The sequence below is a fragment of the Dipodomys spectabilis genome, unplaced genomic scaffold, assembly GCF_019054845.1.
Source record: "Dipodomys spectabilis isolate Male_0828 unplaced genomic scaffold, ASM1905484v1 ptg000046l, whole genome shotgun sequence".
Lineage (NCBI taxonomy): Eukaryota > Metazoa > Chordata > Mammalia > Rodentia > Heteromyidae > Dipodomys > Dipodomys spectabilis.
This window is the reverse complement of record NW_024870723.1, coordinates 6,071,591-6,087,723: the sequence shown is the minus strand read 5'-3', so window position 1 is coordinate 6,087,723 and position 16,133 is coordinate 6,071,591. Positions and strand designations below refer to the sequence as shown.

Genomic DNA, 16,133 nt, shown 5'->3' with positions numbered 1-16,133 from the left:
AGATTTTAAGAGTTCTCACCACCAAAAGGTTTGTAAGTATATACTTTGAATAAATGGATTTAGTCATACCAAAATATGTACATGTATCAAACATGTTGTACACCACAAATATATATATTTTATTTTTGCTCATTAAAAGACTTCATTATAATTAGATGTTCTCTATTCTAAATCATTTTGTTTTGTAAAGACTAATACCATACTCGCTTAAAATTTGTTAAAAATAAGATCCCAACAAGATCCAGTACGTCAACCTATTTAAGAACTTTTTTTTTCATTTAAGAACATTTTGTATTTTTGCTAAGAATAAGTAAAGACTCAGAGGAACTACACAAAACATGGGACAGAAGGTTGCTTTCTATAATGGATAGAAGGCAATTCAAAAATATCATACTTAAAAGCAAACAAATACTAATCACCAAAATACATAACATTGTTTTCTACGGTCCCAATGTGAAAACGTTTAAAGCTGTCAAGGTATGTCAGAAGTTTGCAGGAAATGAGCCCATAGTAAGTCTCAAACAGGGAACATTCTTTCCCATCATTGATTTCCTTCCATGCTAGGAGCATTTCTGTTTCTGCAGTTTGTGAAGATGTAAAGATGAACTTATAGCAACATCTATTATATCTGATGTGTCTTTTCCCAGAAAATCTTGAACTATGAATAGGTTTAAGGCCAAGGGACTTTGCACAAATACCTATAAACACATCGGCAGGCACCATAATAGGCATTTCTTTGAAAATGACATACATCATCCGGGCTACATCTTGAGAAATTATAAATGCCTCACCACTACAGTAATCTGGGTAGTATTTTTCTGGATACTCACTAAGAGGCACAAATTCTTGACTCTGAGGGTCTCTGTTGGGTGCATCCTGATGGTTAACCCTTCCTACATAGACATCTTCAAGGTGTTCTTTCAAATTCAGAAGATAGTCCACCAAGCTTGGTAGATTGACAAACATCTCTTCATCGACCTTGAGAATAAACATGGCATTAGGGCAGAAAGTCACAGCCCACTGGGTCATTATGATGATCTTCAGCGTTTGGTTCTCCAAACTGTCCAAGAAGATTCCTTCAACTATATCATTATTCTTATGTGACTCTTTGTCAATCTCTTTCTGTGTAGTGACCAAAACAGGCATTCCTAAAGCAAACAGTGTGAGCACGGAGTGTCCTTGGACACTGCTCACATTTCCCCAGGTTCTCCTGATGAGGTCTCGCCTTGTGCCATTTCCTGGGCTACTGAAGATCAGAGAAAGCAAAAAAATGCTCTTCCCTTTACACACTTCCGACTGGCTCAGGACATAATATTTGGAAGGATGATTTCTTAGAGGTTCCATGTTCAATTTTCTTGCCTTATCCTTAATTTCAAGGACTTTCATATTGACATGAGGCAAAGAATGCAGAAAGTATTCTTCCACAAAGTCACCCCCAAAAAGCAAAGCATGAAATAGGATGACATTAAACAGAATAAAACACCACTGGTGAGTTCGAAGTCTGCAGAATGTCACCTAAATAAGAAAAGAACAAATGTTCATTCAAGCTTAATCTATCTATCTCCTCCTCCTCCTCCTCCTCCTCCTCCTCCTCCTCCTCCTCCTCCTCCTCCTCCCTACAGAACACTATATGAACTTTAATAGTTCTTCTTTATTATTTGTCTCTTCAATAAACGTAGTCTTATAGACACAAGCATGATAATCTCTCTTTTTTCACATTGCCAAGTTTAGTGTGTTTGGACACTAGTTAGTCATTTTTTTCCTTGTTTGAATGAAAGACTATTTTACTATATATAATACACTGTGTTGGACCCTAGAAATACAAAGAACAATCAGACATAGACAGGAAGATAGGATACAAGTAGGCTCATTGTAATAAAACCTGTAGGAAAATATGTGTTCTTTCTCTAATGGAAGCACTTGGATCAGTTTCTTCTCTAATTACAAAGGTCAACAGCTATTTTTCCATGTTGTTTTTGGTGGCCATGTACTAGCTATTTATCATTTACTTCCTGCTAGTGCGACTTCTTCTTTTTCTTTTTTCCTTTTCTTTCTTTCTTTCTTTTTTTTTTTTTCTTTTGTCAGTCGTGGGTCCTGAACTCTGGGCCTGGGCACTGTTCCTCAGCTCTTCAGTTCAAGGCTAGCACTCTATCACTTGAGCCACAGCACCACTTCCGGCTTTTTCTGCTTATGTGGTGCTGAGAAATTGAACCCAGGGCTTCATGCATGCAAGGCAAGAACTCTACCACTAAACCACGTTTCCAGCCCTAGTACGACTTTCTAATTTTATCTAATACTGAATCTGAATCTGTTTTGACATCTCCTAATGATTCTGATGTGTCTGTCAATATGAGCAGATTCGTACTATACACAAAGCACCTCTCCAGATATCTAGAATAGACATGTGCCAAGCTTATTCCACCTTATCAAAAGAGATGGAAAAGTCCCATATGGAAGTAAATATGCAAAAATGTAATAAAATGATGGAATAGTAAAGGAATTAATTATTCATAGGAAGTTTGGTTTTAAAAAGGCCTCATATAATAGTAGTGACCTTTGCCTGGTGTCAGTGACTCATGCCTGTAATCCTAGCCACTCAGGAGGCTGAGATCTAAGGATCGTGGTTTAAGCCCAGCCTATAAAGATACATTTGAGGGACTCTTATTTCCAGTTAACCAGCAAAAAACTAGAAATTGGAGGGTGTGGTTCAAGGGGTAGAGTGTCAGCTTTGAGCAAAAATAGCTAAGCAAAATGACCCTGAGTTTAAACCCAAGTACTAGCACACACAACAAAGAAAAATATTAGTTATTTTTCATGGGTAATTGTTGTGTGCCAGACACAGTGCTAAGAACTTTAGGCCTTAATTCATTGAATTCTAGTAATATCCTTTTCAGATGGGTTATCTTCTAAATTAAACTGAGCACCTGAGTGGTTAAGGGATTGGAGGAGGGTCGTGGTTTGAACTCAAAACTGTCAGATTATAAAGCTTATTCTTAACCACTAGAAAATCCGGAATCCTGTCTTTCCTTGTATGCATTCATTTAGTAGGAAAACAAAACACAACAAAACCACTTCAGACAATTGTAATCTTTACTCTTTTCTATTTTCTCATTACAGGTGATTTACATATAAAAGAAACTTCAGCAGTCTCTATGCCTATTTTAATAAACAGCAAATGCTTCCAAGATTATCAGAATCTTACCTGCATGTTGTCTATGAGCAATTTCAGGTCTTTCAAAGTTGTTAAGTCCAGATGTCAAAATATATCTCAGGGTATCTCCAGTCTATCAGCAATTGCAGTAAAGTATGCTGTGCCACAAACTTTAAGGATAAGGTTTCTTTGCCAATTGACCTGAGCTTTTGTCCCAGAATACTTGCTGCCTGCATAGGAGAGTAAGTACTTATCATGTTACAGTGAGAGCAAATTCAGAGCAAAGAATAGAAAAAGTTCAGAGAATTGTTCACCTGTATCATCTCTCCACAGCATCACTGCCAAAGGAGGAAAACTTTATTTTTAAGTCCGTCTTAAAAAATGCTAAACAGTTGCAGCACTTTGATACAAGTACATTTTTAAACTGTTCTGAATATTGCCAGATACTTGCCATCCTTCATGGATGCATTTTCTATCTTCCAAAGGAAATACCATATAGTGATGTCTTATATATCTCATACATCAGATTCTGGATTCCTGGATAAGTTACGTAAGACCATTGCTATGTCAATTGTTAAGTCACACAAGCTACCTCCTCCAAGTAAGTTTATCCCCAATCGAAAAAAAATTCTTATATTCAAAGTTGACTGTATTTTTTTTAACATAACGTGCAATATTGGAAATCTTCATCAAGTGAGAGAATCTAACCTAAAAATTAAAAAAGTCAAATTTTATTAAGTTATGGACCTTGTAAATATCCAATTGTATTTTACAGTATATTTTTCTTTTCTTTTTGGGTCAATTGTGGGGCTTGAACTCAGGGCCTGGGTACTGTCCTTGAGAAATTTTGTTCAAGGCTGGCACTCTACCACTTTAAGCCATAGTTCTACTTCTGGTTTTCTGGTGGTTAATTGGAGATAGGGTCTCATGGACTTTTCTGTCTGGGCTATGATCCTCAGATGTAAGCCTCCGGACTAGCTAGGATTACAGGTGTGAGCCATCCATGCCTGGGTATTTTTTTTTTTTTTTTCTTTACTAAGGTTGGAACTTACGGCCTTTTACTTGTTCAGCTTGGTTTATTTAGCTGGTATTCTACAACTTGAACCATGCTTCAAAACAGGATTTTGCTGGCTATTTTTGAAGACTGACTTTTTTTTGGACTTTTCTGCCCAGGCTGGAATCAAATTTTGATTCTCTGGGCCTCAGCCTCTTGAATAGGTAGGATTACAGGTGTGAGCCACTGGTGGAGTTATTTTTCTCCTTTTTAAAAGTATTTTGTTTCCCTGTATCTTCTCTGGATTGACATTTAGTTTCTTTATCTAAGAGAGATTCAAAGAATATCTCTATGGGGGAAGATCTATCTGTAATTTTCAATTTGATTCATCAAGCTTCTGACCTCCTGCGGTTGAGACAACTTGTTGCAAAGAGATCTTGGACTTCTTTACTTTCTTCCTTGCCACAGATGTTATCCAATCTCTATGTCTATCTCTTCCTAAATGTGGTCACCAGTTAATCTGTGGTTTAGAAGTCTACAGTAACTTCCTGTTTCCTATCAAATCCAATCTTCTCTCTTTGGACCTGACTTTGGAGACTCTATAATAATTTGTTTTCAGCCCACATAATTTTTACTTCCCATGTTTCAAGTGCCTGAGGTAGGATAGATAAGATGAGGCAACAGGGAAATTGGAAATAATTTAAAATATTTAAAAATACCAATTCAGGAAAGATAAGAAAACCAGGAAAGAAAACTGAAAAATCACTGGGGAGCAGCAAGTATTTCTTCCCTCCTCCTCCTTTCTTTTAGATGAAGCAACAGAAACCCGAGGGGAAAAAAGACTCTGTTGAATATGTTCTTTGAACCAGAGGGGAATGTCCTAAATATTACACTCATTGTTTCCATGTTTTAAGCAATAATAAGACTCATCTGAGGCTCCATGTTTTGCCTAATAAACCCACCTTAAGTTCATTGTCTGTGGGCTTGCAAATTTAACAAAGTGATTATGCGTTATTAGGTGCTTTGGGTAGTTCTATTGGTAAAGGGTCAAGCTGTGTAGTGGGGAGGGGCAGTGAGACAACTCAGTCCGCAGTGAAAATGTAAAAGATTTTATTGAGGGAAAAGTGCTGGCGCACCAGGACAGCACCTGGAGGTGGGATCCCAGGAACAGCCCCCAGTGCCAGCCCACACGGGCTTTTAAGCATTTGGGGCTAGGGCGGGGAAAGGGGGAAGCTGGGTATTGGTTTTAGCCAATGATTGTTACAAGAAATGCAAGAAATACCTTAAGTTTAAATTTCCCTGCCAAGGTTTTGCCGTCAGGAAGCAGAAGAATAGAACAAAGGGTGGTGATGGTCCCCTGGGCTAGGGCTGCCATTGCTCAGAAAACAGCAGAAGCAGTTACAGAGTTACAGGGTTATGGAGTTACAGAGTTACAATTACAGTTACTAGCTAAAGTGATGAGTTACCAGGCAAGTCTTATCCACAGGACACTTACATTTATATCTTAAAAATCATTCATTATCCATTTTACACAATCCAAGTCAAATATCATATTCCATCTTTACATCCTCCACCAAATCAGCTGGAATCCCCCAACCAAATGATACGATTATTGGGACAAGAACCAGCATTTTGAGCCTCTGTTTCCATTTTCTGCATGTGAGGAAATGTTCCCATTTCCTCCATAGTGAGGAAATTTGGAGCCTTGATATGTTGTAGCACTAACTCCCATTGTCCTATTATGTTTGGATTATGATATCCAACACGGTAGTCATTCTCCAAGTGTGCCCATATAAACTTTAACTAAAGCTAACCAGAATTTTTATTTATTTTTTAATGCTGGTACTGAAGTTTGAACTCAAAAGTCCCCAGTGAAGTAAGAAAAAGAACTGTCGCTGCGTTGGGGCAAGAGAAAGTTAGGGGAGAGTCATAAGCATTCTGGGCAAATCTGGACCCAACGCTTGAGAGAAAGTTTGTGCCAAGGTCCACCCGTAATAAAGTTGGAACAGATCTTATTGCGCATGCGCTGACTGACAACCTCAGTAACTTTCCCACTTCCCCCGCTCTGGGCGGGGGCCGGAAGTGCAGCCGCTTCCGCCTGGCGCCGCGGACGGGAGGGGCGCGCGGAGATGACGTACAAATACCGGAAGCCGCTCCCCTGTGTGGCTGAGGATCGGGAGAGCAGCGGCCTCGGGTCCAGGTCTGTGTACGAGGCGGGGCGGGTCGGGGAGGGAGGGGGCTTCTGGGTGCTCGCGCCTCTGCTGACCCGCCGCGCCCGGGTCTGTTTGTCTTTCTCTCCCTGCAGGCGCCATGGCTGCGGAGCGGACCCGGCCGCTGCAAGGCTCTGGCGGCCCGAGCGCGCCTAATCGGTGTGAGCCCGGCGCAAGGTCCCGGGCCCCGGGGCGCTCGCTCAGGTCAGTGCCGCGCGGAACACGACTCCGGGAGATGGGGACCTGGGAGCGACGAACGCGTTCAGGGATCTGGGGTTTATGGTAGAGAGAGCACAGTAGGGGTTCCGAGTTCCCGCCTCCCGGTGCCTTGGTTTCCTCCGCTGCGAAACGAGTTTCACAGTGACGTCCCAGGGCCACCGGGAGTTTGAAAGATGAAGCGTGCAGACGGACAAGGCATTGTAGCGATATCAGGGACTGCGCCGTAATTGGAATGTTATGAAGACAGGTTTGTATGTTGGGTGCTGCTTGGAAAACGACCACAAAAAGCACAAGGAACCACGTTTGTCCTTAAGTAATTAACGGTAACTGACAGCTGTTGCAGGTTTACAGCGTGCCAGGTGCCATGCAAAACGTGTTAATCGTTAGAAAAGCCCTTGTAGGTAAAGCTGTTCATGGATCCATGATTTCGAGTGAGGAAATCTTGAGATAGACGTGTTCAAGGTCACCCAGCTGCAAGTGGAATTGCAAAAATATTTATAAATATTGTTTGTATTCTTATACAGCTCTTAAAACATTTTTCAAGCGAAAGACTTTAGGTCAGGTATGGTGGCGCACACCTGCAGTTCCATCACTGTCGAGGCTGAGGCAGGAGAATGGAAAGTTAAGGGTCAGACTGGGCTACATAGAAAGATCCTCTCAGAAAACAAACAAAAGACCTAAAAGCTTTTTAATAGATAGTATTTTCACATTTTTAAAATAAAAGTCAAGAGGGGCCTTTATTCTTTTTCTTCAGTTCTCTGGTGCTCTCTGGAAGCAACCAGTATTAATGGTTCTTGGATATTGAAAATATATTTTATGTCTGTATAAGTTCATAGGTATGTATACATTTTCAAAACCTCTGCAGGAAAACAGAGACAATGACACCTCAGTAAATTTCATTCTTTTTTTTTTTAAATTTCATTCTTTACTAGACCAAGTTGTTTAAAGTAAGGTGGGCGCACACAAATCCACGCTGTTTGATCTGGAATGTTCTGTTTAGGATTTTTTTCTTTTTTGAGGGGACTAGGGGGTAGGACTATGGACTGGGGAAGGATGTTAAGCTTCTGTTTCCCCTCACAACTCCATCTTGTGGTCCGTGTATTTCCTTAGTTGTTAGTTAATGGCAGTAATACTCCTGAACTTAGTAGTCCCATGAACTTGTAAAGGGCAAATGAGGTCATGTTTGTGAGCGTTACTTTAGTCTTATAGATCAGTATAAATAAATATGAGAATTGTCGAAGAGAACATAAGTGGTTAATAGCAGAACCAGAGCCTAATTTCATCATTGCTTGGCACTAGTGGCTATCATCTGTAATCTTAGCTACTTAAGAGGTTAAGATCTGAGGATCGTGGTTTGAAACCAGCCTGGGCTGTAAGTCCATGAGACACTTATCTCCGATTAAATCCCAGAAAGCAAGAAGTGGAACTGGGGCTCTAGGGGTGGAGTGTCAGCCTTGAGCACAAAAACTCAAGGACAGCATTGAGAGGCTGAGTTAAAGCCTCAGGACCAGCCCAGAAAATAAGATAAAAATAAATAAGTAAATAAAAAGAATATTTTCATTATGCCACATTTCCTCAAGAGCTTTGTGACCAGTAGTGTTAAAGGCAGGAAGGCAAGTATAATGTTTAGTCTTGGAGATTGGGGAAAAAAGGCTAGACAGCAAAGGATATGCGTATGGTAGGTAGAAGGAGGAACATGGTAATAGTGATAGCCTCATGTCAATAACTCCTCTTAATTATAAAGTTAATAAATATGAGACCTTGAGTTTTTGTTCTACATATTAAGAGAAACTGTAAGGTCATAAGATTGAAAAGGATGTTAGTGGGTCATGTCCAGTCCAATCTGGTGCCAAAAATGGGGTTTCTGGCAGATGTTCATAATGGAACTAATACAAAGTACTGGGTACTGTGCTATATGTCCCCCTGCTTTATTTCTGATTTCTTACTCTGCTGAAATTGGGTTATCTCTTCCATTTCTATAGATGATGGAACTGAAACTTAGAAGTAAATTGAACATTGCCATGATCACATAGGAAGTGGCTGAGTCAGTAAAATATTTGCTAGCGCCAGAGCATTTTCATTCATCCCATTCTGTCTTTGTATACAGCTATCCTGACTAGTCACAGAAATGGGAAACTCACCACTCTGGAGGTGGCTATATCATCCTTGGAATGTTGTGATGATTTAAAAGCTCTTTTTATTCTTTTTGGTGGAGGTGGGATAAGGGAGGCGAAAGATGGAGTTTCTGGACTTTTCTGCCCTAGCTGGCTTTGAACCAAGGTCAGCTGGATCTCAGCCTCCTGGATAATTAGGATTATAGTCATGAGCTACTGGCATTAGACTTTATGCTTTTTCTTTTTGTTTGTTGTAATTGGTTCACAGGTTGTTTTTTTTTTTTTGTTCTCTTTAAATCAGTTTAGTCCCTATTGTAAATAGTGAGTTGATACTTGTTGACATTAATGCAGGTTACTTTAAAATTCTTTTGCCCAGTTAGCCCTAGAACAGTTTGTCCTTCTCCCAAAGGGGAAAATGATATAATGAAATAGACTTAGTACACCCAGATCTTACTATCATGTGATGATTCATTTTTATTGTCCTTCACTTCAGAGACACACAGTGCACTTGGGTAGTGATTTTTGAGAGCACTAGCTTCCAGTCTGTTGTATTTTACTAGCCCTGTGACTCTAAGCAATTTCTTACCTGCTTTAACATCTTTTGCAAAGTAAAGATACCCATTTTTAGGTGTTTTTTAAGCATAGGGATTATGAATTTTTGTTTTATTTTTTAATGAGATCTCACTATGCTATAGTCCAAGCTGTCCTTAAACTTGAAATCCTCCTACCTCTGAGCAGCTAGGGTTACACTGCCACTGTTGCTGGCAGCATCAGGATTATTAATTTGCCTATTGCACAGATTTCTGCGCCCCTAATAGCTCCAAGTACATAATTAAGAGTTATCACAAGCTTATATGAAACTTCGAAAAACAGTCTATGTAGGGCCTTACTAATGCATGTTTTGAAGAAGGTACAAGAACCAGAAAAGGACTCGTAACTTAATATGTGTACCTATGTTTTGTGCTGAAAACATCTGTTGTAAAAAAAGAAACAAAAAAAACAAGTAGCTCTGTGATTGTGGTGATAGGTCAGGTTGTACCTTGTATAACTAATATCTTAGGTTACTGCTCTGGAGATTTGCCTTTTGGTTGTCACATCCTGGTGCTTATTTTTGTGATTTTTAACAACCATATTTAGCTTATTAAAGAGGAAGTAGTCTTACATTGGTTTTGCTGGGGTGGGGGCTTGTGTTAAAGAATACATTGACTGTGGATGAATACTTTGTAAATCTTTTATTGTGAAGCTGCATGTAGCATGTGATAGACTTCAAAAGGAACAAGACATGGATACTAGCCTATCTCCATGACACATTTTATAAGTCCTCATTTGTTAGAAGTATGTTTTGCAAAAGTATTTTTCTTTCTGTGCATGAAAAAAAAATTCAGATAATTAAAAAGTGTTAACTGTCAAGTTGTAGTAACTAAGCGTTAAGATGTGATACAGTTTTTTACACTAATTTTAATACTTCATTTATTAGCAGTCTTGCTTGAACGGTCTCTTTGAGCAGAACTAATACAATATTTTGATGTGCCACAGGTAAATATTTCCATAACCTTATGGAGAGAAAGGACTTTGAGACATGGCTTGATAACATTTCTGTTACATTTCTTTCTCTGACGGACTTGCAGAAAAATGAAACTCTGGATCACCTGATTAGTCTGAGTGGGGCAGTCCAGCTCAGGCATCTCTCCAATAACCTGGAGACCCTCCTCAAGCGGGACTTCCTCAAACTCCTTCCTCTGGAGCTCAGTTTTTATTTGTTAAAATGGCTCGATCCTCAGACTTTACTCACATGCTGCCTCGTCTCTAAACAGTGGAATAAGGTGATAAGTGCCTGTACAGAGGTGTGGCAGACTGCCTGTAACAATTTGGGCTGGCAGATAGATGATTCTGTTCAGGACGCTTTGCACTGGAAGAAGGTTTATTTGAAGGCTATTTTGAGAATGAAGCAACTGGAGGACCATGAAGCCTTTGAGACCTCATCATTAATTGGACACAGTGCCAGAGTGTATGCACTTTACTACAAAGATGGACTTCTCTGTACAGGTAAGGCACTGGGACTGGTTTCTTAGGGGTAGGATGTTCTTGTTTGTTTGTTTTTAAAATCATTTTCTGTGGTACAAACTTAACAACACACAAAGTACTCAGGCTTGGAGAATGGTGAGTGTAATTGTTATCTTCAGTGGCATTTCCTCCCATCCTTGAGTAAGTTTCCCTTCCCTTCATATTCTCTTTCGCTATAGAGAAAAACATTTTTTAAATTAAGATTTAAGAGAAAAAGATTCAGATTTTTATGAAGTATTATCTGAGTCAGAAACCTGTAGATTACTTTTTCTATACTTTCTTACATTTTAACATTTTTTTATTAATAAACTTTTAAGAAAAAATAGTAAAAAACAAAATAACAACAACAAAAAACAATGTTTAGTCCTTCATTTCGACAAATTACTTAACATGTCTGTGTTTGATTCCTTGTTTGTAAAATGTGGGAAGGAGATATTTCTTCCTTATTTTAAAATCTTGCAATTCTGAGCCTGGCAATGAAGATAGTTTTAAACTAGGCAGTTAAATGACTATATTATAACATATAAAATTATTAAATTTTAGAAGTCTGTTATTCCATTATGGCATTAACTGCGGTTTCTTCTTAGATGTCCTTTGTCATATTAAGAATATTTCCTTCATTTGTTTATTTTTGTGTCAGTCCTGGGCACTGTTCCCGAGTTATTTTGCTCAAGGATAGTGTTCTACCACTTGAACCATACCTTCAGTTCCAGCTTTTTTTGTGCTTAATTGGAGATAAGAGTCTCATAGACTTCCCTGCCTGGGCTGCCTTCAAACCTCGATTCTTAGATCTCAGGCTCTTGAGGAGCTAGGATTATAGGCGTGAGCTACCGGTACTGAGCTTGTACCTAGCTTATTTTTTAGTCACTAATTGGTATTGGATTTTTGTATCTAATACCAAAAGTTTTTTGTATCCATTCAGATCCATAACTTTTTTTTTTTTGTCCTGTTGATTGTGGGGCTTGAACTCAGGACCTGGGTGCTGTCCCTGAGCATTTCTGTTCAAGGCTAGCGCTCTTTGAGCAATTTGAGCCACAGCACCATTTCTGATTTTCTGGTTATTAATGGAGATAAAGAGTCTCAAGGATCTTCCTGCCTGGGCTGGCTTCGAACCATGATCCTTAGATCTCAGCCTCCTGAGTAGCTAGGATTATAGATGTCACCCATTGGTGACCAGCTTGAGAAAGTTTTTTGTATCTGTTAACAGAAATGAGCATGTGAGTGTTTTCTTTCATTCTACTAATATATTACATTGATGGACTTTTTAATGTTAACTGAATCTTGCATTCCTAGGATAAATGCTATTTGGTCATAGTATATTAAAAAGTTACTTTTGACTTATGAGTATGTGTTTTCACAAATGGTTATAATCTGTGCCTACATTTTGACAGGTAATTAAATAATGCTTAGCAGTAGTTAGAAAGGCTCTGGGCAGTTCCTATTGTGAGGGAGCAGTACTAGATTTGAACTGGGAGCCTTGTGCAAGACAGGTGCTCTACTTTACTACTTGAACCATGCTTCTAGCCCTGCTTTTTGCTCATTATTTTGGAAATTGAGTCTAGGAACATTTCTTTCCTAAGCTGGCCTTGAACCTTGATCCTATAAGTCTCAGCCTCCTGAGTAGTCATTGGTATCTGGTTGTTGTTTTCATTGATCCAATGCCTATTTACTTAACACCTTATATATAAGGATGCTTGGTGTTCTTTTTTTCATCTAAGATAATTTCTGATAACCTTTGTGTATGTATACCAGTTTACTTAAGAATAATTTAAGAATAACTTTTTTTTTTTGGTCCAGTCATGGGGCCTGAACTCTGGGCCTGCGTGCTGTCCCTCAGCTCTTCAGCTCAAGGCTAGCGCTCTACCACCTGAGCCACAGCGCCACTTCCGGCTTTTTTCTTTTTGCTTATGTGGTGCTGAGGAACCGAACCCAGGGCCTCAGGCATGGAAGGCAAGCGCCCTACCACTGAGCCACCTTCCCAGCCCCTTAAGAATAACTTGTATAAATATATTATTTTACTATTCCCATATTATTGCACATTCAGGTTCTTTTTAAAAAAATGAATGTGTGTGTGTGCTTGTGCATGCCCACACACTTGCGTGTTTGCCCATATTGGGATTGAACAGAGGGTGTCAGGCTGTTGAGTAGTTTTTTTTTCTGCAAATGGCTGGTGTTCTCCTACTTGAGGCAAATCTTCAGTCCTGCTTTTTTCTGGTTAATTGGAGATTGGAGTCTCAGTTTTGTTTGCCTAGCTGGCAATCCTCAGATTTCAGCCTTTTAAATAGCTAGAAGTACAGATGTGAGCCACTAGCATCCAGCTCAGTTTTAATATTTTTAATAAAGTGTATAATAATTTCTCAAGATTGTTTTAAATTTTCACTTCCTTATTAAGCACCTGTATTTTTCCATATGGTGATAAATTCTCTGAAATGCTAGATATTTTCCCAGTTTTATAAGTTAATTCATGCTTTGGTTTGTCATCCTGAATTTACTTAATGCTTACCTGATTGCTTTTTACATGCCTTTTTTGCCTTATGGTTTATGGCAAGGGTTTTGTGTGTGTGTGTGTGTGTGTGTGTGTGTGCACACACACACACATGTTCATATGCACATGCATAAGCTGGTATTGGGGTTTGAACTCAAAGCCCAGGCATTGTCCCTTAGCTTTTCCTGGTGCTCTACCACTTGAGCCACAGCTGTACTTTTGGCTTTTTGATGGTTAGTTGGAGATAAGAGTTAAGGACTTTTCTGCCTGGGCTGGTTTTGAACCTCAATCTTCAGATCACAGCTCTCGTACTTTTAAGTAGCTAGAATTACAGGGGTGAGCCCCTGGCACATGACAAGTATTTTTAAAGGTTAAGATTCGGTATTGCCTTGGAGCTCTTTTCCATTTAGGTAAATACTGGTTTATAATCACTTTTTTTTTTAGCTCCCCTTGTCATATTTTATTTTTGAAATAAAGTCTCACTAATTTGGAGTAGAAGTAAATTCAGAATAGTTAGTGAATTCTTTTTAGAAAGTTAGTATTGCAATAAATGGACCCATGCCTATGTTTTTTGCTTATATGTTTAGTTACAGTGCTGGGGATTGAGCCCAGGACCTTGAGCTTGCTAATGAATTACTTTACTATTGAGCTACATTCCCAGTCCCCTGTCCGTGTGTGTGTGTGTGTGTGTGTGTGTGTGTGTGTGTGTGTGTGTGTGTGTGTGTGTGTGTACATGTGTGTATGTTCATGTGTGTGTGTATGTACATGTGTGTGTATGTGTATGTATGTATGTATGTATGTATGTATGTATGTATGCTGGTCCTGGTCCTGGTGCTTGACCTCAGGGTGCTATCCCCTAGCTTTTGTGCTCAAAACGAATGCTCTCTTGCTCAAGCCATAGTTCCACTTTAGGCTTTTGAAGGTAAGAGTTGCATAGATTTTTCTGCCAGGGCTGGCTTCGAACTGCAATTCTCAGATATCAGCCTGTTGAGTAGCTATGATTGTAGGCATATGCCATAAGCACCTGGTCCTTGTCCCTGCATTTTGTGATTAGTATCTAAGTAGATCTATATTAAGTTATTTCTATCCTACTACCCAAATTTTGTTCTAAATTCACCAGGTTTGTATATTTTCGCTATTGATAATGATACAAATAATTAGTTCAAGTTTTCTAAAAGCAACATCATCTCTGGGGCTTCACTAGAGAAGAAATACACTAGAGAAATACCTGTTTAAAGCTGTATATCTTTGTGGCATCTTGTCCTAACTCTTTGATTTTTTTTCACTCTTTAAGTTATGAAATCTTGGATTTGGCAATAAACTTACAGTGACCCTGTAGACCCCAAGCCAGCAATAAAATAGTATTGCCAAAGAGATTCATGGCAAATGCTAAAATTGACATAGTGTAGATAGAAGTAATTAACTTTCTGTTTCGTAGTTCTGAAATGGTTAGAAAGGAGCCTAGTGTGCCTTTACTGGTAGATACTTATGTTTGAAATACCTACCACTTCAAAGGCAATAGAGAACATACGTGGGAGAAGTAGGGGAGTTTTTACCTCAGAGGACACATAGCTTGGAGTAGGTAGGTGACCTAACTTAGGTAAAAGTCTGCTTGTCAAATCAGAGCCCTTGTCTTCCTTCAGAGTAGCAGTGCCATTGCAATGTATTCAGGCTTGGAGCAGCTAGAACTGACTTTCCAAGAGAGGCTTCATATGTAGGCATTAGTAAAATAGTCTTGAATTTTTTTTTTTTTTTGTCAGTATTGTTTTTTTTTAATTTTTTTAATTTTTTTTATTTTGGTTGGTCATGGGGCTTGAACTCTGGGCCTGGGCACTGCTCTTCAGCTTTTCAGCTCAAGGCTAGCACTCTACCACTTGAGCCACAGCGACACTTCTGGTTTTATGAGTGGTTTCTTGGAGATAAGAGTCTCACGGACTTTCCTGCCCTAGCTGGCTTTGAACCGTGATCCTCAGATCTCAGCCTCATGAGTAGCTAGGATTACAGTTGTGAGCACCAGTGCCCAACATGAGAACATTTCTTTTTGGGCAGTGTCACCCCTTCTTTCATTCTCTCTCAGTGATAACTTGAATTCATAGAAATAAATAACTATACATACAAATATTAAAAATATAATGTCTACACAGTTCTTTTTATGTATTATCCCAAATATTGCAGGGTTTCTAGTATTCCTGGTTAATGCCAGTAATGGCTCTACTCTAAGACTGTATCAACTGAAGTTATCCTCACAATTTTTCCAATCAAGGCCTTTTTAGAGAGGTCGCAGAATTTCTGAGTTTTGAACTTCCAAATTATTCTCTTGTTTCGCTGTAGCTGGAATAAATAGGTCAAGAATTAGAATAAAGGTAAAAGGTGATTTAAAAATCAAAAGGGATGATTTGAATATAAAAACAGCTACTAAAGTACAGTTGACAGGATTTAATAATAACTTAAATATGGACAGGAGAAGAGAGATTTCAGGAATGGCCGAGGTGTCTAACTTTTAATGCTTGGGAAGATAGTAATACTGATAACAAGACTGGAAAATGATGGAATGAGGCAGAGACTCATGCCTGTAACAGCTACTAGTGAGTTAGAGATAGCAGGATTGACACCAGCATAAGTAGGAGGGTGGTAGGCCTGTTGACCTGCCAAAAATGTGAGACTGTCTGAAAAATAAGCAAAAGGGGAAAGGAGTGTAGCTCAAATGATAGGCCCTGGCTTCATCCTTGTTATCTCTGAAGGATTAAAAAAAGAAAGTGATAATAAATCTGAGAGAATAGATGAAGTTCAATTTGGGATGGACTGAATCTTGTTGCCCTATGTTTTCCATATATATAATATAAATGTGTAATATATAAAAATGATATGTAAAAACATATAAATCTTCATAAATAAA

The 16,133-nt window shown here is 38.9% G+C and overlaps 2 protein-coding genes across 2 annotated transcripts in view; one reads left to right on the top strand and one right to left on the bottom strand.

Moving 5' to 3' along the window:
* Positions 1 to 411: 411 nt before the first annotated feature.
* Positions 412 to 9,310, bottom strand: B3galt9 (beta-1,3-galactosyltransferase 9). Its single transcript, XM_042678650.1, has 3 exons — positions 9,275 to 9,310; positions 6,290 to 6,790; positions 412 to 1,515 (listed from the first exon to the last, which is right to left on the bottom strand). Exons 1-3 carry the CDS (start codon positions 9,308 to 9,310, stop codon positions 412 to 414), a joined length of 1,641 nt encoding a protein of 546 aa, XP_042534584.1.
* Positions 6,254 to 16,133, top strand: part of Fbxw2 (F-box and WD repeat domain containing 2) — a 30,246-nt gene continuing 20,366 nt past the window's right edge. Inside the window, exons 1-3 of the mRNA XM_042678647.1 lie at positions 6,254 to 6,345; positions 6,451 to 6,559; positions 10,225 to 10,734. Of these exons, the coding sequence (XP_042534581.1) occupies positions 10,245 to 10,734 (490 nt within the window). The 5' untranslated portion in view covers positions 6,254 to 6,345; positions 6,451 to 6,559; positions 10,225 to 10,244. The remainder of the gene's footprint in view (positions 6,346 to 6,450; positions 6,560 to 10,224; positions 10,735 to 16,133) is intronic.